We start from the raw sequence: 26,230 nt of genomic DNA on the forward strand, positions 1-26,230 counted from the left end.
AGCAATTTATTTATATGAATAAAAAGACTGAAAAATACAAGCAAAGCTTTAAAAGAGTGAGTATTATTTATACCTCACGAATAACCTTTTGAATAAGACTAATACGACTGAGTGGATTATGTGGAGTCAATGTGAATAACCCCCAATCAGACCTCAGATAAGAGCCCCATAACTCTCATCAGCCACCATGCCTCTCATCAGCCCCCATATGCCTCTCATCAGCCCCCATATGCCTCTCATCAGCCCCCATATGCATCTCATCATCCCTCATTTGCCTCTCATCATCCCCCATATGCCTCTCATCATCCCCTATATGCCTCTCATCATCCCCTATATGCCTCTCATCAGCCCCCATATGCATCTCATCAGCCCCCATATGCCTCTCATCAGCCCCCATATGCCTCTCATCAGCCCCCATATGCCTCTCATCAGTCCCTATATGCATATCATCAGCCCCCATATGCATCTCATCAGCCCCCATATGCATCTCATCAGCCCCCATATGCATCTCATCAGCCCCCATGCCTCTCATCAGCCCCTATATGCATCTCATCAGTCCCTATATGCATATAATCAGCCCCCATATGCATCTCATCACCCCCATGCCTCTCATCAGCCCCTATATGCATCTCATCAGCCCCCATATGCCTCATCATCCCCCATTTGCCTCTCATCAGCCCCCATATGCATCTCATCAGCCCCCATATGCCTCTCATCAGCCCCCATATGCATCTCATCAGTCCCTATATGCATATCATCAGCCCCCATATGCATCTCATCAGCCCCCATATGCATCTCATCAGCCCCCATGCCTCTCATCAGCCCCTATATGCATCTCATCAGTCCCTATATGCATATTATCAGCCCCCATATGCATCTCATCAGCCCCCATATGCCTCTCATCAGCCCCTATATGCATCTCATCAGCCCCCATATGCCTCTCATCATCCCCCATATGCCTCTCATCAGCCCCATATGCATCTCATCAGCCCCCATATGCCTCTCATCAGCCCCCATATGCCTCTCATCATCCCCCATATGCCTCTCATCAGCCCCCATATGCATCTCATCAGCCCCTATATGCCTCTCATCAGCCCCCATATGCATCTCATCAGCCCCCATATGCCTCTCATCATCCCCCATATGCCTCTCATCATCCCCTATATGCCTCTCATCAGCCCCCATATGCATCTCATCAGCCCCATATGCCTCTCATCAGCCCCATATGCATCTCATCAGCCCCCATATGCATCTCATCAGCCCCCATATGCATCTCATCAGTCCCCATATGCATCTCATCAGCCCCCATATGCCTCTCATCAGCCCCCATATGCCTCTCATCAACCCCCATGCTTATATCACATAAAATAAAATAAACACTTACCTCTCCGGCTCCGTACGCCGCCACTCCTCACCGCCAGCAATCTTCTTCCTCCTGCCTTCGGCTGTGCGCGTCAGGTCACAGAGCGCCCTCATGCTGTGCGCAGCCACAGCACAGCCGACGACCAGGAAGCGGCGAGTAAAGCTTCATGCAGATGTCCGTGGAACACGGTCTGTGAGATACCGGACTGGCATTGCAGGAGCGCAAGGCGTCATAGCAAGCAATGACATTGAGTATTGCGCTCCTGCAATACCAGTCTGGTATCTCACGGACTGCATTTCACGGACGTCTGCGTGAGGATTAAAGAGTCTTTACCACTTCCCAGTCCTTCGGTACTAATGAATGCTTCCATAATGGAAGCGCTCAATAATATTCACCCCAAAAGACGCAAGAACATTTCCCCCCCACTTTTGGGGGGGGGGGGATGCGCCTTATGGGTCGAAAAATACGGTAGTTGCAAATTGCTGATTCAGATGGTTTTTATTAGTACCACTTGCTTCTCCAGCCATTTGTTGCCCCAACTTTTTTGAGATGCATTTTTTTTTCTTAAATGAATTACCGTATTTTTTTTCATGAAATGGTAAAATGTCTCACTTTCACCATCTGATATGTGTTCTGTGATCTATTGTGAAAACAATATTGGGTCTATGAGATTTATAAATCACTGTGTTCTTGGAATTAGGGTTGTACTTTATGCGCCAGATAGAGCTATGATAGGAGACGAACCTCACAAAGTGATAATGTAGACATCATTTCTAACACCTCTGCACATTGTTTATTGGTAAAGGGCCCTAAATCTAACATCACACTTATTTCTAACAACCAAAGGGTTTCCCTGTATACAGGACGACAGAATCTGCTTATACATAATCAATACATCTCCCATCCCTTCTCCCAAGTCTACACATGTGAGTGTGTGGCAATCACAATAGGGACACTTCTAGTTGGGGATTCAAAGACATGGCGCAGTTGGAGGACCTGGTAAAAATCAGATTATAGTCAGTTCTGAATTGGTCAAAATTCTTTAAAGGGAGTCTTTCACCTAAACTGACCATTATAGAACACTAACACCATGAACTGCATTATAGTCCCCATATTGGAATGCTACTTACCGTAGCTGTCCGTCGCTTATTTTTTGCTAAAAAAACACGTTTATTCAATATGTTAATTAGGTTCTGAAGGTGCCCAGGGGCGGCGTTCAAGCAGCCGGTACCCAGGCCCCTCGTCGCTTTTCATATGAAACCCCTCCCCTTTCACCACTCTGGCCGGCCCTAGGTTCTTCAGAAATCCAGCGCCAGCACCGTTCACAAGATTCGCCGCGCATGCACACTTCATTCCCCTTTCCGGCACTCTCATCAGCCCCCATATGCCTCTCATCAGCCCCCATATGCATCTCATCATCCCTCATTTGCCTCTCATCATCCCCCATATGCCTCTCATCATCCCCTATATGCCTCTCATCATCCCCTATATGCCTCTCATCAGCCCCCATATGCATCTCATCAGCCCCCATATGCCTCTCATCAGCCCCCATATGCCTCTCATCAGTCCCTATATGCATATCATCAGCCCCCATATGCATCTCATCAGCCCCCATATGCATCTCATCAGCCCCCATGCCTCTCATCAGCCCCTATATGCATCTCATCAGTCCCTATATGCATATAATCAGCCCCCATATGCATCTCATCAGCCCCCATGCCTCTCATCAGCCCCTATATGCATCTCATCAGCCCCCATATGCCTCTCATCATCCCCCATTTGCCTCTCATCATCCCCCATATGCCTCTCATCATCCCCTATAGGCCTCTCATCATCCCCTATATGCCTCTCATCAGCCCCCATATGCATCTCATCAGCCCCCATATGCCTCTCATCAGCCCCCATATGCATCTCATCAGTCCCTATATGCATATCATCAGCCCCCATATGCATCTCATCAGCCCCCATATGCATCTCATCAGCCCCCATGCCTCTCATCAGCCCCTATATGCATCTCATCAGTCCCTATATGCATATCATCAGCCCCCATATGCATCTCATCAGCCCCCATATGCCTCTCATCAGCCCCTATATGCATCTCATCAGCCCCCATATGCCTCTTATCATCCCCCATATGCCTCTCATCAGCCCCATATGCATCTCATCAGCCCCCATATGCCTCTCATCATCCCCCATATGCCTCTCATCAGCCCCCATATGCATCTCATCAGCCCCTATATGCCTCTCATCAGCCCCCATATGCATCTCATCAGCCCCCATATGCCTCTCATCATCCCCCATATGCCTCTCATCATCCCCTATATGCCTCTCATCAGCCCCCATATGCATCTCATCAGCCCCATATGCCTCTCATCAGCCCCATATGCCTCTCATCAGCCCCCATATGCATCTCATCAGCCCCCATATGCATCTCATCAGCCCCCATATGCATCTCATCAGCCCCCATATGCCTCTCATCAGCCCCCATATGCCTCTCATCAACCCCCATGCTTATATCACATAAAATAAAATAAACACTTACCTCTCCGGCTCCGTACGCCGCCACTCCTCACCGCCAGCAATCTTCTTCCTCCTGCCATCAGCTGTGCGCGTCAGGTCACAGAGCGCCCTCATGCTGTGCGCAGCCACAGCACAGCCGACGACCAGGAAGCGGCGAGTAAAGCTTCATGCAGATGTCCGTGGAACACGGTCTGTGAGATACCGGACTGGCATTGCAGGAGCGCAAGGCGTCATAGCAAGCAATGACATTGAGTATTGCGCTCCTGCAATACCAGTCTGGTATCTCACGGACTGCATTTCACGGACGTCTGCGTGAGGATTAAAGAGTCTTTACCACTTCCCAGTCCTTCGGTACTAATGAATGCTTCCATAATGGAAGCGCTCAATAATATTCACCCCAAAAGACGCAAGAACATTTCCGCCTTATGGGTCGAAAAATACGGTAGTTGCAAATTGCTGATTCAGATGGTTTTTATTAGTACCACTTGCTTCTCCAGCCATTTGTTGCCCCAACTTTTTTGAGATGCATTTTTTTTCTTAAATGAATTACCGTATTTTTTTTCATGAAATGGTAAAATGTCTCACTTTCACCATCTGATATGTGTTCTGTGATCTATTGTGAAAACAATATTGGGTCTATGAGATTTATAAATCACTGTGTTCTTGGAATTAGGGTTGTACTTTATGCGCCAGATAGAGCTATGATAGGAGACGAACCTCACAAAGTGATAATGTAGACATCATTTCTAACACCTCTGCACATTGTTTATTGGTAAAGGGCCCTAAATCTAACATCACACTTATTTCTAACAACCAAAGGGTTTCCCTGTATACAGGACGACAGAATCTGCTTATACATAATCAATACATCTCCCATCCCTTCTCCCAAGTCTACACATGTGAGTGTGTGGCAATCACAATAGGGACACTTCTAGTTGGGGATTCAAAGACATGGCGCAGTTGGAGGACCTGGTAAAAATCAGATTATAGTCAGTTCTGAATTGGTCAAAATTCTTTAAAGGGAGTCTTTCACCTAAACTGACCATTATAGAACACTAACACCATGAACTGCATTATAGTCCCCATATTGGAATGCTACTTACCGTAGCTGTCCGTCGCTTATTTTTTGCTAAAAAAACACGTTTATTCAATATGTTAATTAGGTTCTGAAGGTGCCCAGGGGCGGCGTTCAAGCGGCCGGTACCCAGGCCCCTCGTCGCTTTTCATATGAAACCCCTCCCCTTTCACCACTCTGGCCGGCCCTAGGTTCTTCAGAAATCCAGCGCCAGCACCGTTCACAAGATTCGCCGCGCATGCACACTTCATTCCCCTTTCCGGCACATTGGACATTCTCTTGTGCCTCTGCCCATAATGGGGAATGAAGTGCGCAGGCGCGGCGAATCTTATTAACGGCGCTGGATTTCTGAAGAACCTAGGGCGGGCCAGAGTGGTGAAAGGGGAGGGGTTTCATATAAAAAGCGACGAGGGTCCTGGGCACCGGCCGCTTAAACGCCGCCCCTGGGCACCTTCAGAACCTAACATATTGAATAAAAGTGTTTTTTAGAGAAAATAAGCGACGGACAGCTATACGGTAAGTAGCATTCACATATGGGGACTATAATGCAGATCATGGTGTTAGTGTTTTATAATGGTCAGTTTAGGTGAAAGACTCCCTCCCTTAAGCCCTAATCTGTTTGAACTTGTTCTAGAAATATTATCCCACACCTTTTCCATGGGAAAAATACCTCTAGTCTTAAAATTTCAAGTAATGTAGGCTTACGGCAAAGTAGTGGAGAGGATTCATACCCAGTTATTTGTCGCAAGTCTTCTTATTTGTCCCATGCCTTTACCATTAGTGCCAGAAGGCATCGCAAAATAAATCACGATATTTTGTGTGGAAAAAATAGCAACATTTCTGCACATAGGCCCTTTTGTATACAGTTTGAGAAAGGCCTGTATGAACGAATTGTTGCTGTTTTTAGCTTATGTGCTCAAAAAAGGGAGCTGGTGGTATCTGGTAGTGCCTTGACCTCTTCTTGTAGATTGGACTTCCTGGATGGATTTAGTTGGAACCCCCCCTCCCCCCAAGCTAGCATACCAAAATTTAACCTGGTGAACACTTTACCCATTAGGATATACCTTTACCTTCCATGTAACGGTAGGAAAAATGTATTTCTGTCTTCCCCTCAATCCGGTTGCCAAGGCAGTAATAAGAGAAGAGTGTCCACTAATATGAACTACAAATCTTCCAAGAGTCCCATTCCCTCCCTCTGGCCCCAACCCTTTATAATCTGAAGAGGTGCTGCTAAAAACAAAGCAAGAGGGTGGGTAAAGGTAACTTTCCCGACTTTTAAGATCTGTCTTCTATAGTTTTTTTATTCTATAGTTTTATATAGCTTCTATAGTTTTGCCTGAAAAATTCCCTGAATCTTATAAAGGTCCTTTTAAGTATGCACAATAACTAAATTATTAACTGTATTGTGTCAAATATACTTCATTTGCAGAAAACCTCAGATAAAACCTAAAAAGTATCTTAACCCGCACTTTCATTGTTACTTAAATCTTTGTGAAAGAGCTAACAGTATGAACAGTACAAAATGTAGGTAAGCATAAAGAGGGGCTTTCTGTGCTCCTATTGTACAATAAATCAGAGAAACTGGTAAGCTTGTTCCACGGTTGTCTGTCATAACATGTAATTTATGGCTCATCCTAAAATAATAGGTTTGGAAGGCAAGGAAATGGAAAAATCGTGTACTGCCGGAAACTGCTACCACGGAGGGAATGGATGCCGACCCTTTGTATCACCTTTCAAAATGCTAATATTGAGTTTACAGGATGCAGAAAAGCACAAATTGAATTTAAAAGAGAAGTTCTAGGAGTATGGTGTCAATCCTTTGCTATACACGTCGCCATGTTCAGCATAAAAAACTTGTTTAAAGATTTTTTTTTAGCAGAGAGATATAAAATCAAATACAGTAGTCACATTACTACATGTAATTAATCTGCCACTGCTTAGAACATTCATCACCATTTTAAGGGTCTACTAGACTCTACAATGATCCCTCAAGATACTGTATAATATTAACTGGTTCAGGGGTAACCACTGTAAGCTGAAACCATTGTATGGTACCTTTGTTTGGCTTTTGTGAGTCTCTAAGGCATCAAAAACAAAGTTTGAAGTATATGCAAATGAGGAATCACAAGTGCCCAGGGGCGGTGTCTTTGCTTGAAGTGCCTAAGCCCCCTGGCGCTACTTGTGGCTATCTCCTCCTCTGTTTATCTTGCAGCCAGCCCTATATCCCCATGACATCCCTTTCTTCTGTGACCAAAATCCCGCCCCTGCGCAAATCACGGCCAGACCAGGCGGTCTGGGTAGTGTACTGCGCCTGCCTGGGTCTGGCAGTGATGGGCGTGGGAATATGGACACAGAAGAGAGTGACGTCGGAGGGATACAGGGCTGCAGATAAACAGGGAGGAGTTAGCCACAAGTAGCGCAAAATGTGTCATGTTGGTGACAGACTCTCTTTAACCCTAGCAAACCATGAATTGGTTCCAAAGCCCCATAATGCCACCCCAATATAAGATTAAATCAAGATTCAAAGAAATTAAGCAGCTAACAACTACAGATAAAGCAAGTCCATAGTCAGAAATAGCTGATGGAAGCTGAAAAGCACTTTCTATATAGAGGACAGGAGCTTCTTCAGGATCTGGTACAATACACAAAGTCTACCAAAAAATAAAATGGATCCACCCTAACCTGGTGTCCAAAGGAGTAGCTCATCCTGACACAGGTAAAGAGCAGTAAAAAAAACATTCCCATGAACCACAGACCACAGATCAGCAGTGTCTAGGGCACTGTATGTGGAGACTGGTTTCCAGTTATGATGGCTCATGAAAGGCCATTGGATGTTGAAAATAATTTATCCTAAGGTTATTGTACTGTAACTTGAGGGACAACCGTATTTCATGAGATCTGAACGTTACAACTTGTACACTAAATACAACACACACTTTTTAATTTGTTAATAAAAAAAACTGCTTGGATCACATATTGACATTAGCATATTCTGTACAGAAAGATAAAAAGGTGCAAATAAGGTGCTCAAAGATCCAAAAATAAGTGGAGTGTGAAAATTTCTCCTACTATTTAGCTGGTTTCGTAACAAGAAATTAGCACTTGTAAAGCAGCGGATGTGGACCCAATGTGTTACTGAACAGATTTGACTTAGGGCTACTCCTAAGGCGTTTTCTAAAAGACCTTCCCCTGGTATTCACCTCTATACTGGGTTTTCTTTCCCTGCTTCTGAGGAACCACCAGACCAATACATCTTGGAGTATTCTCTGTTTAGTGACAGATGACCCAGGAGGGTCAAAAGACACCGATGAGTGGCACCAAAAAGTAAACAGGCTAAAGGTGGGGGCAGGCAGCACACGGTAAGTACGATAAACAGGCAGAGGTCAGTGCAGGCAAAACACGTGCAATATGATAAACAGGCAGGATAATCAGATGGCAAAAATACCCTCGTAGGGACTAGCAGGCTAGGCAATCTTTTTGGTCAGGCACCCTCAAACAGAGAAAGGTGCCTTAAATACCCTGGAAGGCTATCTATTGGCTGGGGCAGATAAGGAAATGCATGCTGTCCTTTAAGAACCAGAGGTATTGATACCTTAGGTATGTGTGCTCTGGAGCAACCACAAATGAATGAAGCCACTGGACCACTGTATTACATTTTTAGAAACCTATGATTCTATAAGTTTAGGCTGGGCAAATTGAATAATTTTTTTTTTTTTTTTAATAGCTGCATTCCTGCCAGAAAACAAACCGCTAACCCTAATATCAATATGTATCAGTAGAGTCCTCAATATGTTTCCTTGGTCAACCATACTTCCTTAGTCTATTGATCAAAAAAACAATTTTTCCTAAAAATTAAACACAGAAAAGTAAAAAATGGTCCAGGTAAAAGTTATCTGTACTTTCAACAAACTTTCTATAAATCAATAGTACAGGTGAATATAGAAACCTTTGTAATATATCTTATCAGAGAAAATCTAACATTGAGGACTTCACAATTTTTGGGCCAATTTTTGGGAACTAGTGCTCATAGGAACACTCATTCCTAATAATTGGCCTGTATAATTGAGTGATCGATCAGCCAATGAACGAGCAAACACTCACTTGTAAGCTGATGGGCATTCATCAGGATGAAAGATGCACAAATATCGGCAGCAAATCTCCCTATGTAATGACAGGTGTGCTGCCGATAATGAAAAAAAATGAATGACAGAGTAATTCACTGTGGAAGCAGTAATTGGTCTGTATGATCAGGCTGGTAAAAACAAGTATCGATGGATGTGTTCTATTTCTTTAAGATGGATGTGTTCACATTGCCCAAACATCGGGCAGTTTAATATAGCTCTTAGGCCTCTTTCACACGGGTGTTGCGGGTAAATGTGCGGGTGCGTTGCGGGAACACCCGCGATTTTTTCGCGTGAGTGCAAAACATTGTAATGCGTTTTGCACTCACGTGAGAAAAATCACGCATGTTTGGTACCAAAACCCGAACTTCTTCACAGAAGTTCGGGCTTGGGATCGGTGTTCTGTAGATTGTACAGAATGCAAAGTAAAATAGCGCTGGAGGGGTTAAAAAAAAATATATATATAATTTAACTTACCTTAATCCACTTGATAGCGCAGCCGGCATCTCCTTCTGTATTCTTTCTTTAGGACCTGGGTAAAGGACCTTTGATGACGTCACTCCGGTCATCACATGATCCATCACCATGGTAAAAGATCATGTGACGTACCATGTGATGACCGGAGTGACGTCATCAAAGGTCCTTTACCCAGGTCCTAAAGAAAGAATACAGAAGGAGATGCCGGCTGCGCTATCAAGTGGACTAAGGTGAGTTTAATTATTTTTTATTTTTTTTTAACCCCTCCAGCGCTATTTTACTATGCATTCTGTATTCAGAATGCTATTATTTTCCCTTATAACTATGTTATAAGGGAAAATAATAATAATGATCGGGTCTCCATCCCGATCGTCTCCTAGCAACCGTGCTTGAAAATCGCACCGCATCCGCACTTGCTTGCGGATGCTTGCATTTTCACGCAGCCCCATTCACTTCTATGGGGCCTGCGTTGCGTGAAAAACGCAGAATATAGAGCATGCTGCGATTTTCACGCAATGCACAAGTGATGTGTGAAAATCACCGCTCATGTGAACAGCCCCATAGAAATGAATAGGTTGGTATTCAGTGCGGGTGCAATGCGTTCACCTCACGCATCGCATCCGCGCGGAATACTCGCCCGTGTAAAAGGGGCCTAACTCTGAATTCTGTGATAACTCTGCCATGAGACAACGTGATGGACTGTCAGTGCACTGAAGGATCAGAAAACAGCTGCCCATAGAAATTTATAGAGAGGGGGAGGAGGTGTGAAGTCCAAAATGAGAAACAAGCAGAGAGACACAGGCACAAAGGCTGCAGCAGCTATTAGTAGATTTTCTTTCTCACTCCAAGTGCTTTATTCACATCAGTACTGCTCAGTACTTCTCTATAATGTCCTACATGGTACTGTTGCTGTTTCTGAGTAAAGGCTGTATTACACTGCCCAATTTTTTGGCCAGTGTAAGCTCGTTAGCGATCATCTTGCAGTATAATACTGCCAACGATTGCCCGATGAACAATCAAACGCTCATTCATCGGGCAATATTGATTTTTAAGCATGCTTTAAAATCAGAGCTTGCCGGTCGCAGATCGTGCTGTCTAATAGTGATCTGCTGCCGGCAAACCACTAGACAGCATGGGGATGAGTGATGACATAGCGATCACTCCTCCCCATGCTGCAGAGGAGATTGATGCATGTAATAGCAGCGGTTTCCTCCGCTAGCTAGCAAGCGATTGCCGGGAGGGGACGCTTCCCTCCTCACAATCGCTTGCTCAATCAGCAGAATCTCCTGTTCTCTCTGTGTGTGCTCTTTATGTGCCCCCTAGCTCAGGGAGAAATGAAGATTAGACTGAAAGCCTGCAGAGGGGAAACTGATAAAATAGTGATGTCATATAATGGCCAGATATCGCGTTATCCCTCACATACAGTACACTTAAATAACAGCTTTTTTTTAAAAAAATACCTGAAATCACAGGTACACTTTCGAGGGGTTGGCCACTTTATAATAGCTTTCACAAATGTGCAGGAAACAGCACAGTGAGCAACCTACTAATATCACGTTATAAGCCCATCAGCTCCAAGATCCTTCTCTGACAAGCACCTTCAAAGTGCAGTGGTCCTCTCTGACTGTATGGCGTTCGGGTCCCAACATGTCTGCTGATGGAGAGGCATGTGAACTACTGTAACTCGTCCATCAGCAGCCTCCAATAACACTGTGCATGGCCTGAGAAACTAGTGGATGCACAGTGCTATTCCATTTGCTGTGCTATTCAAAGGAGGCCACATGTTTCTTCATCAGTGGCCATGTTGGAACTGGAATGCCATACAGTCAGTGAAGAACACTGTACTCACCAAGGGACGGCACCTGAAGAAGAAGAGGATTTCGGGCACTGATGGGCTTTAAAGAGGACCTGTAAGCTCTCCTGACATGTCTGTTTTAGTAACTACTCGCATTCACCATGCAATAATAATTCTGGAACATCTTTTCAGATAGCTAAATGTTGTGCCATTCCTCTATTATTCCTGCTAGAATTTGTAGAATTAATTTCCGACCAGATTGGGGGTTATCGCTGCACAGTCTGCCACTGGCCGCACTGATTGCACAGTGGCAGACTGTGAGGGGTTTTCACCCCCACTGATAACACTCAGTTGGTGAATAAATCATAAACTTCAGTAGGAATAATAGAGGAAAAGCACAACATAGAGTCAAAAGAATAGATGCTCCAGAATTGTCACTTCATGTGCAATACAATTATTTACTACAACAGACATGTCAGGAGAGGTGACAGGTCACATTTAAACAATAGTAAGCTGCTACTAGTGCTGTTTCCAGCAGGTTTGTAAAAGTTATGATAACGTGGCTGACCTAACTCAGGTGTTTTCCTGTGGTGAAGACACGTTGGAGATGTGCAAAGGAAGACCTGATATACTGTATATTTCAATGCCTAATGTTTAAAAAAATAGAGTGATGTAGTATAAGACAAAGCTTAGAAAATGTTTGTCCACTGTATTATATAGTGTTATAGAACAGAGCAAAGAGTGCCTCAATAAAGACATAAAAAAGCAACAAAATGATACAAGTACAGCAGATAACTTACAGATAAATAGCCACTGACCATTCTTTGTACTCACCCGCATGCCATGGAAACGAGGGTTGCTGTAGAACAGCTTCATCTGCTCTGACGGGAGAGGTCCTAACACCTTCTGGATTGTGAAAAGTTGATCAATTTCACTTTCTCCGGGAAAAAGTGGTTGGCCATCACTCAGTTCTCCAAGGATACAGCCCACAGACCACATGTCAACAGCCTTCCCATATGGAGCCCTATATAAAGACGGCAATATAAATGATGAATAATACAGTACATATTGTTCTGACTCTAAGTCTTATCTACAAGCTAGCTGTACCCATCGCACTCGATGGGGGAGATTTACTAATAAATAGGTGACAAAAATCTCCCACAATTTGTGCCGGAAAAGAAACAAAACAAAACTGCTCTACATGGTTTACAACACATTTATCAAAAGGTAACTTTCTATGGATCCGTACATGGTGGAAAAGCTGAGCAGACTCAATGAAAGCTGAAAGGGCAGAGCACTTTAAGCAGCGATTCTGTCCCTTCACATTTTCCAACAAAGGTTAGCTACCCTTTAAAGTTAACCTAACCTTTGTGTATTAAACATACAGTGTGTGTACATGAAGAATAACAGTATTTGGTTCCATTATATTACTTGTATCTGGCATTTATAGCAGTTTTCCTCTGTGCTTGAGTGAATATCTGGTTTGCAGTTCTCTCAGACATGCAGGGCCGGCGCTTCCATATAGGCAAGGGGGGCAATTGACCCCGTGCCCCCGAGTCCTTAGGGGCCCCCAAGCCCACCACCCGACACCGGCGCTGGCCCGCAACTAATGGCAGGTCACAGGGAGATGAACGCTTCCATTGTGGAATCGTTCATCTCCATAGTCTTCTGTATCGCCGTCCTCAGGACAGCAATACAGATGGCTGTGCTGTGGGGCAGGGGAGGGAAAGGCGTCTCCCTTCCCTGTTCCTCTGAACAGGCCGGTGCAGGCAGCGCAATGACGTAATCGCGCTGCTTGAGCCATACAGTGCGGGACACAGGCCAGAAGAGGCCTGCATCGCATCGCTGTGTGATGGAGGTAAGTATAAGTGTTTTTTGTTTTTTATACCAGACTATCTGTTACTGCCACATGGGGGGAGCGGGGGGCACTTGATACTGGCACATGGGGGTGGGTTTGGCACTTGATGCTGGCACATGGGGGAGGTTGGCACTTGATACTGGCACATGGGGGGGGGGGGTTGGCACTTGATACTGGCACATGGAGGGGGTTGGCACTTGATACTGGCACATGGGGGGGTTTGGCACTTGATACTGGCACATGGGGGGGTTGGCCCTTGTTACTAGCACATGGGGGGCATGGAGAGGCACTTGTTACTGGCACATGGGGAGGGGGAGAGAAGCACTTGTTACTGGCACATGGGGGGTGGAAGAGAGGCACTTGTTACTGGCACATGGGGGGTGGAAGAGAGGCACTTGTTATTGGCACATGGGGGTGGAAGAAAGGCACTTGATACTGGCACATTATTATGGGGCACTATGGGGGCTTCTACTGAGGCCACAAAGAAGGGGTATTTTATATGGGGGGCTCTGTGTGGTACTAGTATTATCTGTTTCTGCAGTATAGTATTGGGGAGCACAGTGGCACAGTATTGGGGGTATATAGGATGATTTGTCCAGAAGATGGGAGGATGATGGAAAAGTAGTAAACTAAGATTTTTTTTTGTTGTGAAACTGCAACAAAAAGGTGGTCTGGTCTGAAGGTCTGAAAGGAGAAGACGAGGACAGAGAACATCTACATCAAAGGAGACGTCACTGGATGTAAGAGGTATGGGGAGCTGTATTTCTGTAGTGATGGGGGGGGACACGTTAAAGTTAGCAAGTGTCATGTGTGTGTGGGAGGCGGGGTCCTTATTTTTCCCCCCAGGGCCCCATTTCACCTAAAACCGGCCCTGCTGACATGGTAGGTAGAGACAAGCTGCCAGCCACTGAACACACAGAAAGTAGAGGAAAATCTCCTGTCTAACTGTCTCACAGTTACTCAGAAGCAGCTCCAGGATAATGGATGACATTACAGAGAAGTACTGACTTGTATTTTTGTGAATGAAGCACTTGTGCTAAGATATAACTTTACTACATATTTAGCTCCAGCAGTTTCTCTTGCTGTGCCTTTCTCCAAAGCTCCTGCTCACTCCCCCCTCCCCTCTCCATAAACGTGTATTGACATGTATAATATGATCCTCCTGTGAAGATGGTTTATCTTAAGATGGGTTGAAAGCATTTCTCAAAGTAAAAAGCAATTAGCAAGGGGGGTGGGGGTAAACAGCTGATAACATGAGAACTAGACATTTATCTCTGATAAAACATATTACAAAGTTTCTTGTTTCTTCTATTGATTTATGTAAAGTTGTGTAAATGTACAGTGACTCTTTAAGGGTGGGTTCACATCTGCGTTCTGGATTCCATTATGGCTTTCCGTTATAACATGGTTATAATGGAAAATAACGGAATCCATAAGACGGAAGTCAAAACGGAAGCCTTTAAAGAGGCATTCCGTTTTGATCCGTCTTCATAGAAGTCTATGGGAATCATAACGGATCCGTCTGGTTCCCATTATGCAAGACGGAAAACAAAGTACTGTCGACAGGACTTCTTTCTTCGTTCTGCATAACGGAAACGGGACGGATCAGTTATGATTCCCATAGACTTCTATTAAGACGGAATGCCTTCCGTTTTGCATTCTGTCATAATACAAGTCTATGAGCAGTATAACGGATCCGTCCTTCTGTCTTATGGATTCCGTTATTTTCCGTTATAACTATGTTATAACAGAAAGCCATAACGGAATCCAGAACGCAGATGTGTTAAGTGTTTTACATACTTTCAGGCACTTTTTGCAACTTGTCTGACAAGGGGCATAACTTAGCAGAAAGGGGGCATAGCGTCACTAGAAAGGTTCACAGCAGGATAACTGTCACATTTAGACCCTAATTTCAATTTTCATATATGTACTTAGTAATAACATGATATTCCAGAATCAGTTACTATTAGACTGACTTACCCCATATTTAATAAGATTCAGCCCTTAGCAACCAGTCTGCATAAAACTGCAATCTCACTATTCAGTTAAGATGGCCGCCACTGCCCTCACCCTGAGGCTAATCCCGCCTGCCCTCACTAGCCAGTAACAATAGCCCCCCAAAAGTGTCAGTAACCAGAGCCCTCTCCCTAAAGGGTTAATCTCCTCCAGCACAAAGGGTTCCTCTTACCACATGTTGCTTTCATTTATACACAGAGCAGATGGCAGATCTCCCTTCCCTGTTGTGCGCTGCTCCAACTCTGCATTCTCCAGCTCTGCTGAGTGAGGGAGCGTCTGCCAAGCGCAGGGACAGGGAGAAGTGCACACAGCCCAGGCACTGTAATCAGCTGCTGGGGAGGACCTGGCTTTAATCATTTACTTACAGTCCCTGGCTGTCAGTAATGTGACCCTGCACGCTGCGTGCTCTGTCCTTCAACAGAGGACGGACCATGCCTAGCTACCCTATTTTAAGCACAGGTAAAAATAGGCAGTACAGGGAACAGAAATGTGGAATTAAGGGGTAATTGAATACACAGTGAAAAGTTGAAATAGGGCCACCAAGGTGATATTAATCATCACAATCCAATACTCCAAAAAAAAAAATAATACGACAGTTATCTTTTAAATGTGGTGCTGTGTGCAAAATGTTAACAAATTTTAAACTAAGCCAACTAATAGGTGGTATAAACTCAGACTGGATAGTCTATCGGTGTGTCAGATCATCCAGCATCAGCCACTGATAAATTTAGACTTTCTGTCTACGTTTACACTGTTAGACAATGTCCGTGAATGTGGGCCATTGACTCTACATTTTTTATTTCTCTATTATTGGTCTTTTTTCCTTATGGCCATTTTACTTGACCTGATAATGGGCAAAACAACGCTTGTAGGAATGTTAATCATAAACATGTCTTCTGATCAGCCGACCAGCGATCCAACTCTCCTTTGTGGCTCATCATATCTTTAAATGTGGAGACAAAAATGATTGTTTGCTGACAGCACAGCTCCCAGTGTGAACAGGGTGCTGACAAACAATACCACTCTATGAAAGAAGGGGTTTGAACAAATGATCACAAGGACGCTTGTCCATTTAAACCTCTCCTGATAATTGCCAAGTAATATAAGAATGTAAAATGAGTAATGATCCACTTCCTAGATCGTACAGGCAATTCATCTGCCTATGGAAAAGGACCATTGCAGGGGCGTAGCTATAGGGGGTGCAGAGGTAGTAGTCGCTACTGGGCCCAGGAGCCTGAGGGGTCCCAAAGACCCTTGTGCCACATAACAACACACCAGTATTATAGAAAGTTCATGCAGGTCAAGTTACACCTCTGGTTGCAGGGAAGGGGTTAGGTCAGGAATTTGGCATGGGGGAGGGGGTGCCGTTTTAATTTTTGCCTCAGGCAGCACGAAGGCTATGTGCTTCCCTACCCCTGGCCACAAAGCCCTGAGGGAAGGTGGGCCCAAGATGAACTCTTGCACCAGAGCCCATGAGCCTTTACTTACACCCCTGGACCACTGCATGTCTGATCAGATACCACAAAAGTACAGAACTGGAATGTGACTTAAAGGGGTTTTCTGATACTTTTATATCCTCAGGCTATATCATCAACATCTGATTGGTGAGGAACAAATATTAACCTACAAAAAGGCAGCTCTGTCAACTTAAGACAGCTATAATTACCACTTGTACAACATCCAGAATAGACAAAAACCAAACAAGTGGAATTAATATATCAAAATGTCATTTATTATAAAATATATAAGATATGGAGAAACAACAGGATGGTATACAGTGTACAGAGAAGAACAGGGCCAGTAACACCAAGAAAACTACTAGTAAAACTGTGCAGTGTAAGGCACAGGTAGGTACGACCAAAGAATCAAAGCGTGAGGCTCAGGGAAAACCAGAATGATGTAGCATATAAAGGTCGCCCCCAATAGGGTTATGTACACAAGGTACCACAGACCAGATCTGGTAAACCGTGAGCCATAACGCACATACACCAGAATGCATAGGCGCCAAGACCGACCAATGATAATAAATCTAAATGATGAGAATCAATAGCTGGAAATCAGAAATAACATGCACCTAAATACAAGGGACCCACTATGGATGCATACAAAGGTACCCTATAAGATGTATGGAGCTGTACTAGTGACAGGACGTACCTGATGACATGGTAGCAAGGTGGATGCCAGACCCTGAGCGCGAAGCCGTTGAGGTGAAACGCGCGTCGAGGTCTCGCGCTCAGGGTCTGACATCCACCTTGCTACCATGTCATCAGGTACGTCCTGTCACTAGTACAGCTCCATACATCTTATAGGGTACCTTTGTATGCATCCATAGTGGGTCCCTTGTATTTAGGTGCATGTTATTTCTGATTTCCAGCTATTGATTCTCATCATTTAGATTTATTATCATTGGTCGGTCTTGGCGCCTATGCATTCTGGTGTATGTGCGTTATGGCTCACGGTTTACCAGATCTGGTCTGTGGTACCTTGTGTACATAACCCTATTGGGGGCGACCTTTATATGCTACATCATTCTGGTTTTCCCTGAGCCTCACCCTTTGATTTTTTGGTCGTACCTACCTGTGCCTTACACTGCACAGTTTTACTGGTAGTTCTCTTGGTGTTACTGGCCCTGTGCTTCTCCGTACACTGTATACCATCCTGTTGTTTCTCCCATATCTTATATATTTTATAATAAATGACATTTTGATATATTAATTCCACTTGTTTGGTTTTTGTCTATTCTGGTGAGGAACAAATCCTGCACCCCTTAAAAGCAGCTGTTCTGCAGTAGCTCTGGTTCTGGAAGTTGGTGGTGGAACTACACAGCTCTATCCAATGTGTAGAGGACGGAGATGGTTACTGTAGTGCTGATCCCATTCACTTCAATGTAGTTCTGGCACTGGAGCTACTGTGGAACAGCTGAGATGTGGGATGTCGGACTCCCGGCGTTCAGATATTGGTGGCCTAGACTGAGGATAGGCAATCAATATAAAAGGAGTGGACAAACCCCTTCAATGCTGAACTGTCAAATCTTAGCAAAACCCTACAACCCAAAAAAGTTATTTACTGCAATGGTTAAAACGTCAGTTTGTCAAACTTCACACAAGTACAGCCGAAGAGCCTGGAAATGCTGTGTTAGAGTTATATAACGCAAGCCTTACTTTCAGAGGTTCTTAAAAAGGTGCAATTATACAGTATGTAACAAACACTGAAGCAAAACTGGGTTAATTAAATTAGCCAATTCCTGCTCGAAGCAAATGCTTGCTCTAGTTTCCTGAGAACTGTGGAAACATTATTCTATCCCCATAAGAACTCTATACAGGTGACTGCTCACCACACATTTCTCATCTGTGCTATTAAGGAGTCAATAAAGATAATGGGGTGAAACGTACAAGTGCTAAAAAGCAGCCAAACAGGAAACAGCCACTCATTGTCACAGAGGACATATGGTAGAAATGTGATTTCATAGCCTCTCAAGACCTGTCTGCTATTATTCCATTAGATGCAATTTCTCGAGTTTTCTTTCCTTTTTCACTCGTTTCATATACTCGGTGCAGTAGTTTACCAGGCAACTTATGAACCTCTTGTTCTATCCACTAGACCTCCACTGGATGCCGAATCTTTTATATAGTCAGGAAAATTGTCAATGGCATTTAATATTTTTCAAACCAGCACCTGGATCTGAATACTTTTCTAATTGCATGTAATTCAAAACTTTGTATAGCCACTAAGTTATTCAATAAAACATATCTGTATAGCGCCACCTGCTGCTTACCTCTTTTTCTATTTTCTCTGTCCAGACGGAAGCACATGCTCAGTTCATCCTTCAACTGTCACCACCTGCAGTCGAAAGGACACCCCCCTGAGAAAGTGCACGTCCCCTAAGTTTCCAGCTTGAAATAAATCTAGCAGAACAACTGGAGCAATGAATGGGGGGATCTCTGGATCCATGTGAGGTACATGGCTGGTTCTAAGATTGTAAGGCTACTTTCACACTAGCGTTTTTTGCTGGATCTGGCAGGGTTATGATGGATGCGGTTGTATTATTTTTAACATAGCCAAGACGGATCCATCATGAACCTCAATGAAAGTCAATGGGGGACGGATCCGTTTTTCTATAGGGTCAGATTGTGTCAGAGAAAACGGATCCGTCCCTATTGACTTACATTGTGTATCCGCACCACATCGCGGACAGAAAAGCATACTATATGTACTACTGGATTTTTCATTTTTTACATTAAATCAGGGATAAACCCTTTATTAAATTGTTACTGTTAGTATAACCTTAGAATCACCTTGAAAACAGACAGAGTCCATCACTTTGGAAATGATGTATGCACAGATAGAGAACATGCTAATTAATGTGCTTTTCTTTGGAATAATTCCCAGACTGAAATGAACAAGGCTGGCAGATGTGCAGGCTCGATCAGAAGTGCCAATATTTTTAAGCCAAAATTTTAATATTCTCTTTTATATAATGATTCTAGGAAGGGGAACTGGCATCAGGAAACCAGGTAAAATGTAGAGTTTAATGGGCTGAAGCAAAGAAACTGTACATAGAGCAAAGGGAAGAGTTACAATAAACCACCTATGTACAGCAGACAGGGATTTTTTTCAGATTCATTAAAAAAGCCCTTATTGGCATCATTGCCCCAGCCGGGTTAATAAACATTCAGAGGATCCTTTGGTGGGCCCAGACTCTGCCTGGAGCCACCACTAGGGGGAGCTCAGTGCACAGTTACCATTTACAAGAAGGGAAATAATCACTCTGCATTGAGCTCCCCCTAGTTGCAGCTATATGAAAATGTAGTGTTTTCTTGTTGGGGAAAGAAGAAGTTCAGCGTTGGGGCCCCCCCTTCCCCCCTCCCGGGTCCCATAACAGTTGCATGGTCTGCCTCCATTGAAGGTACGCCACTGGTGTCACCAATACCTGCAAACAAACGCCCAATTGTCAGTCCCTTAACAGATAGCACTCCATAATGCAGGAAGATCAAATAAAAACTGCGAAAGAGAAAATGGGAAACCATAGGCCTTGATATGTGAATTTGAGGGGAGATTTACTACACTGGCTTTTCATATGGCATAAGATGTCCTGAATTTATTCGGAGGGCACACACCTCTTAATAAATATGGCGCATCGATGGCCTGTCTGTGCACCACAAGCTATGAACTTGCATAATTTTGAGCTGATATTTTCTGCCAATTTTTTGATATGTCGGCCCCCGTCTGGTAAAGCTCTTTGAAAATTTGGAGTAATGGAAGAACCCAAAATGTCACAAATTTCAGCACGAAAATCGAGTGCACCAGAATTGATGTAAATAAAGCTGGTGTACCAGTCATGACAGTTCCCTCTGATATTTTTTAGTACTATAATGTTGTTACTAATTATATTTGTTCTCCTGGATACTTGTACTCTTGTTATGCCCTTTTCCAACCTTATCTCTCGGATACAAAAAAACCAAAAAACAATAAAATGCTTGAAAACACTGCCTAAATTGTCTACAAAACCAATTATTATTGTAGTTGAAGGGGACTGTAGTTGAAGGGGACTTGGCAATATAACTGTTGTTTTGGATCCTTTTGCTAGTGGAGGGGTCGGCAATGACAGGTTCACAGGTTTATGGGGTTAAAAAGTCCAAACAACTTTTATTTCGATCAAACATATAGATAGTGGCATCCAAGATCATTAGTCGCTTTTAAGCATCCACATATACGTGACATAAACTAAGTAAATTCACCTTGCCGATCTGGATTGCAACTATACATCAGGTTACCTCACCTAAAGATTCCAAATCCAGCACAGGGGGATATGGCTTTACAAAACAGCCACCACAAGTCATGTAGCTTCCAGGCTATGACTCTGAATGAGGCTCTCAGCTCTGTTATATCCCCAAGTAATGAACCTGGGTTCATCGCCGCCTAGGGCAAAATGTAGTACTGGAGTGGGAGGGAATGGCAGGTCTCTCTACCAACCCTAGCCACCATTCCATGAAAATTCAGGCCCGTAAAGCACTTTAAATAAAAATACCTCAGCAAACTACACTTTGCTGAAACTACCCAGCTTTCCTGGATTCTTTTTACCCCACCATCTGAGCATTCTTGGTGTGATATAGATCCCCTTCAGTACTTTACCATACACAGTGTATACTGATTCTCTGCTAATTTTGTCCCCAAACGATTGCTGGCACAAGAAGAATAGCCTTCCACACGGAGCTGTACAGTCATCCTCTGACAGATTCCACCTAAGCATCTTTTAAAGTATAATCCTCACCCCAGAAGCAGCTCAGGAGAACGGTACCATCGGGTGGCCACATATTCAGTGTAATTGGCATTGCTGCCTTCAGATAAATTCCTTGCAAATCCTGAAAACATAAAACATAAAATTCTCCTCTTTACAAATATGATTAAATAAAACTAGACACATAATTTTCTTCTTTCTCTATGATCTTCACACAGTGCCTTGAAAAAGTATTTATATCCTGAACTTTCCACATTTGGGGGGGAGTGGACATCAGTACATCTTATGGGGCAAAAACTAATGAGTACTTCCAGGAGGACTGGAAGGTGGTGAATGCAGTGCTCTGCACTCACCGCTTTCTGGTTTTCCTCGGCTGCTCACTGTGCTGTCACTGCACACAGCGTGACAAACGTCGGCACTCTGCGACCTCATGCTGTGCGCGTCGGGTCACAGCACAACGTGCGGCACGAAGAAGGGAGCTGGATGACAGGAGTGGTGGTGTCCGGATCAGGAGAGGTAAAAGGATTTTTTAAATCTGATCTGAGCATGGGTGTCATTCACATGGAGGTCTGATCTGAGGTCTGTTTGGGGGACTTATGGAGGTCTGCTTGGGAGTCATTCACATGGAGGTCTGATTGTGGGTCATTAACTGCAGGTCTATGAGGTCTGACTGGGGAATCATTCACATGGAGGTTTGATCTGAGGTCTGATTGGGGGACTTTTTGAAGTCTGATCTGAGGTCTGATTGGGGGTCATTCACATGGAGGTCTGATCTGCGGTCTGATTGGGGGACTTATTAATATGTGAGTCTGATCTGAGGTCTGATTGGGGGACTTATTAACATTGGGGGTCTGTTATGAGGTCTGAGTAACATTCGGGGTCTGATTGAGGCTGTGAGCTGAGATCTGATTAACATTTGGGGTCTGATTGAGAGTCTGAGCTGAGGTCTGATAAAAAAATATTTTTTTCCTCTAAAACCTAGGTGCGTCTTATGGGCGGGTGCATCTTATAGGACAAAAAATACTGGTAAATGTATTTTACTGGGATTTTATGTGATAGACCAACACAAACTAGTAAGTACATGTGAAGTCAAAAGAAAATGATACATAGTTTTCAAAAATGTTAACAAATAAAAATCTGCAAAGTGTGTCTTGCATTTGTGTTTAGCCCTCCTGAGTCAATACTTTGTAGGATCACCTTTCGCTGCAATTACAGCTGCAAATCCTTTGGGGTATGTCTCTAACAGCTAGAAGCTGAAATTGTTGCCCATTCGTCTTTGCAAAATAGCTCAAGCTCAGTCAGATTGGATGGAGAGCGACTGTGAACAGCAATTTTCAGGTCTTGCCATGTACTCTTAATGGGAATTAGGTCTGGACTTTGACTGAGCCATTCTAATGCACGAATATGCTTTAATCTAAAACATTCCATTGTAGCTCAGGCTGTATGTTTAGGGTCATTGTCTTGTTGGAAGGCGAGCCTCCTACCTCCTCCTCAGTCTCAAGTCTTTTGCAGCCTCCAACAGTTTTCCTCCAGGATTGCCCTGTATTTAGCACCATCCATCTTCCCATTAACTCTGTCCAGCTTCACTGTTCCTACTGAAGAAAAGCTTCCCCACAGCATGATGCTGCCACCACTATGTTTCATGATGGGGATCGCATATTCAGAGTGATGTGCAATGTTAGTTTTCCGCCACACATAGCATTTTGCATTTACGCCATAAAGTTCAACTGACCAGAGCACCTTCTTCTACATGTTTGCTGTGTCCCATACATAGCTTGTGGAAAGTTGCAAATTAGACTTTGTATGGCTTGCTTTCAAAAATGGCTTTCTTCTTGCCACACTTCCACAAAGTCCAGGTTTGTGGAGTACACAACTAATAGTTGTTCTGCAGCTCCTCCAGAGTGACCGTGGGCCTCTTGACTGCATCTCCAATTAGTGCTCTCCTTGCCTGGTCTGTCAGTTTAGATGGATGGCTATGTCTTGGTAGTTTTGCAGTTGTGCCATACTCATTCCTTTTGTGGATGATGGATTGAACAGGGCTCTGAGAGATGTTCAGAGCTTGGGATATATATTTTTTTATAACCTAACGCTGCTTTACACTTTTCCACAATTTTATCTCTGACCTATCTGGTGTGTTGGTTTTGATGATGCTTTTGATCACTAATGTTCTCTAATAAACCTCTGAGACCTTCACAGAACAGCTGTAGTCATATTCAGAGGCGGACTGACCGGTCGGGCACTTCGGACGTGGTTCGGAATTGGTACTGTGGGGGCAGTGTGGGGGGCAATTGGTACTGTAGAGGCAGTGTGGGGGACAATTACTACTATGGGGGCAGTGTGGGGGACAATTACTACTGTGGGGGCAGTGTGGGGGACAATTACTACTGTGGGGGCAATGTGGGGGACAATTACTACTGTGGGGGCAGTGTGGGGAACAATTACTACTGTGATGGCAGTGTGGGGGATGTCGCTATTGGGTAGGACCTATAGGGGCATTTCTATTACAAGGACATATTAGAGGACATTATTATTTAGGGACACTATACAGTTATTATTACCTGGAGCACAATATAGGATGTTATTATTACTCGGGGTACTCTAGGGGATATTATAATTGCTGTAGACACCATAGGGACATTTGGGGGTCATTTATCAAACTGGTGTAAAGTAGAACTGGCTTAGTTGTAACCAGATTTCACTTTTAATTTTAGACAGCTCCTTTTGAGAATGAAAGGTGGAATCTCATTGGTTGTTATGGGCAACTAAGTCAATTGTACTATACACCAGTTTTATAAATGATCCCAATTATGAGAAATCTAACATGTCTGTGTAACAAACTCTGTAGAGACGAGATGCGGCTGAAAGAATTTGTCATGGTGGTCTGGGTCAAACGGAGGAGAAGAGGAAAGAGAAGATCTACATGACAGGAGATGTCACTAGATGTAACAGGTATGTGGTGCTGTATTCGACTATATGTAGAGCTGGCTCACTACTGTGAGCTGCGTCTCATCTTCTCCTCCAAGTCTTTTTTTTATTATAAGGCTACTATCACACTAGAGAGTTCTGTCATAGGTTCTCAATACCGGAAAAAAACGCTTCCGTTTTCTTCAGTTTTTTCCCCATTAATTGTCAATAGGGACAAAACTGAACAGAACGGAATCCTCCAAAACGCATTCCGTTCTGTTTAGTTGCGTTCTCAGACCGGAGAGCAAATCACAACATGTTGTATTTTGCTTTCCGTCCTGGGATGTGGAGCAAGACCGATCTGACACAATAGAAAACGGTTCCGTCCCCCATTGACTTTCAATGGAGTCCATGACGGATCTGTCTTGGCTATGTTACAGATAATACAACCGGATCTGTTCATAACGGATGCAGATGGTTGTATTATCAGTAACGGAAGTGTTTTTGCTGAACCCTGCCGGATCCAGCAAAAATGCTAGTGTAAAAGTAGCCTAATTTATGTATTTTAAATTTGGCAACTAAAATTTTAATTTGGCTCCTGGGTACTTTTGCAGTCCTATGTAACACTACAGATAACATAAGGTAAGAGGGTTCTCTGGGATTTACATATTGATATAGGTGATGTGGGCAGTGCGATATGTGGGTGTGGCTTGAGGGTGGGCGGGGACACAGGGGCCCTATAATCTCCTATTTCCTGGGGGCCCCATGAGTTGTCAGTCTGCCCCTGGTCATATTGGGAATAAATTATACACAGGTGGACTCTTTTTACTGATTAGGTAATTTCTGAAGGCAATTGGTCGCAAATAAATGGAAGCCGCCCGTGTGCCTTCCGCAATTTGCGGAACGGAACGGGCGGCCCATTGTAGACATGCCTATTCTTGTTCGCAAAACGGACAAGAATAGGACATGCTATATTTTTTTTGCGGGGCCTCGGAACGGAGCAACAGATGTGGACAGTGCTGTCTACATCTTTTGAGGCCCCATTGAAGTGAATGGGTCCGCACCCGAGCTGCAAAAACTGCGGTTCGGATGCAGACCATAACTACAGTCGTGTGCATGAGGCCTAAGTTTGTGGGTGTAACATGTAAAAATGTTAAAAAGTTCAAGGGGTATGAAAACTTTTTCAAAGCACTGTATTTCACATTATCAGAAATCAACTGCATATAAATAAAATTATTCATATTTTCAGGGTACTTCTCAGCCCATCCAAACAAACATGGCCACCTGCACAGAGTTTATAGGCCAATGATAACTTTGCTAATACGGGCACTTTACTTGACCTTGGTCCCTAGTGTTCTGCATCTGTGCTTTCTGAATGTTGTGTCCACATCTGGATTTGGCGCAAAAATGGCACCAACAGCTGCTGTATGTTTACAGGCTAAGGTCCCTTTCACACAGTCAGGGTTTGATGAGCGATTTGCATCAGTGATTGTGAGCCAAAACCAGGTGCGGGTCAAAAACACAGAACAGGTGAAAATTTTTACATTATACCTGATCTCTGTGTAGCCTCCATTTCTGGTTTGGGCTAAGGGTACTTTCACACTTGCGTTATTCTTTTCCGGCATTGAGTTCCGTCCTAGGGGCTCTATACTGGAAAAGAACTGATCAGTTTTATCCCCATGCATTCTGAATAGAGAGCATTCCGTTCAGTATGCATCAGGATGTCTTCAGTTCAGTCTTTTTGCCATTTCAGGACGGAGAAAATACCGCTGCATGCTGTGATTTTATCTCCGTCCAAAAAGACTGAACACTTGCCGGAATGCCGGATCAGGCATTCATTTACATTGAAGTGCATTAGTGGCG

General features: G+C 43.9%; 1 protein-coding gene across 5 annotated transcripts in view; it reads right to left on the reverse strand.

The window, feature by feature from the left end:
* Window positions 1-26,230, reverse strand: part of CDKL5 (cyclin dependent kinase like 5) — a 398,517-nt gene that overhangs the window by 74,235 nt on the left and 298,052 nt on the right. For all 5 annotated transcript variants that reach the window (XM_040423700.1, XM_040423696.1, XM_040423698.1 and 2 more), the window contains exons 9-10: window positions 21,497-21,587; window positions 12,186-12,375 (exon numbers count right to left, since the gene is read on the reverse strand). In XM_040423700.1, coding sequence (XP_040279634.1) covers window positions 12,186-12,375; window positions 21,497-21,587 — 281 coding nt within the window. The remainder of the gene's footprint in view (window positions 1-12,185; window positions 12,376-21,496; window positions 21,588-26,230) is intronic.

Source organism: Bufo bufo, chromosome 3 (genome assembly GCF_905171765.1).
Source record: "Bufo bufo chromosome 3, aBufBuf1.1, whole genome shotgun sequence".
In the NCBI taxonomy this organism is placed as follows: domain Eukaryota; kingdom Metazoa; phylum Chordata; class Amphibia; order Anura; family Bufonidae; genus Bufo; species Bufo bufo.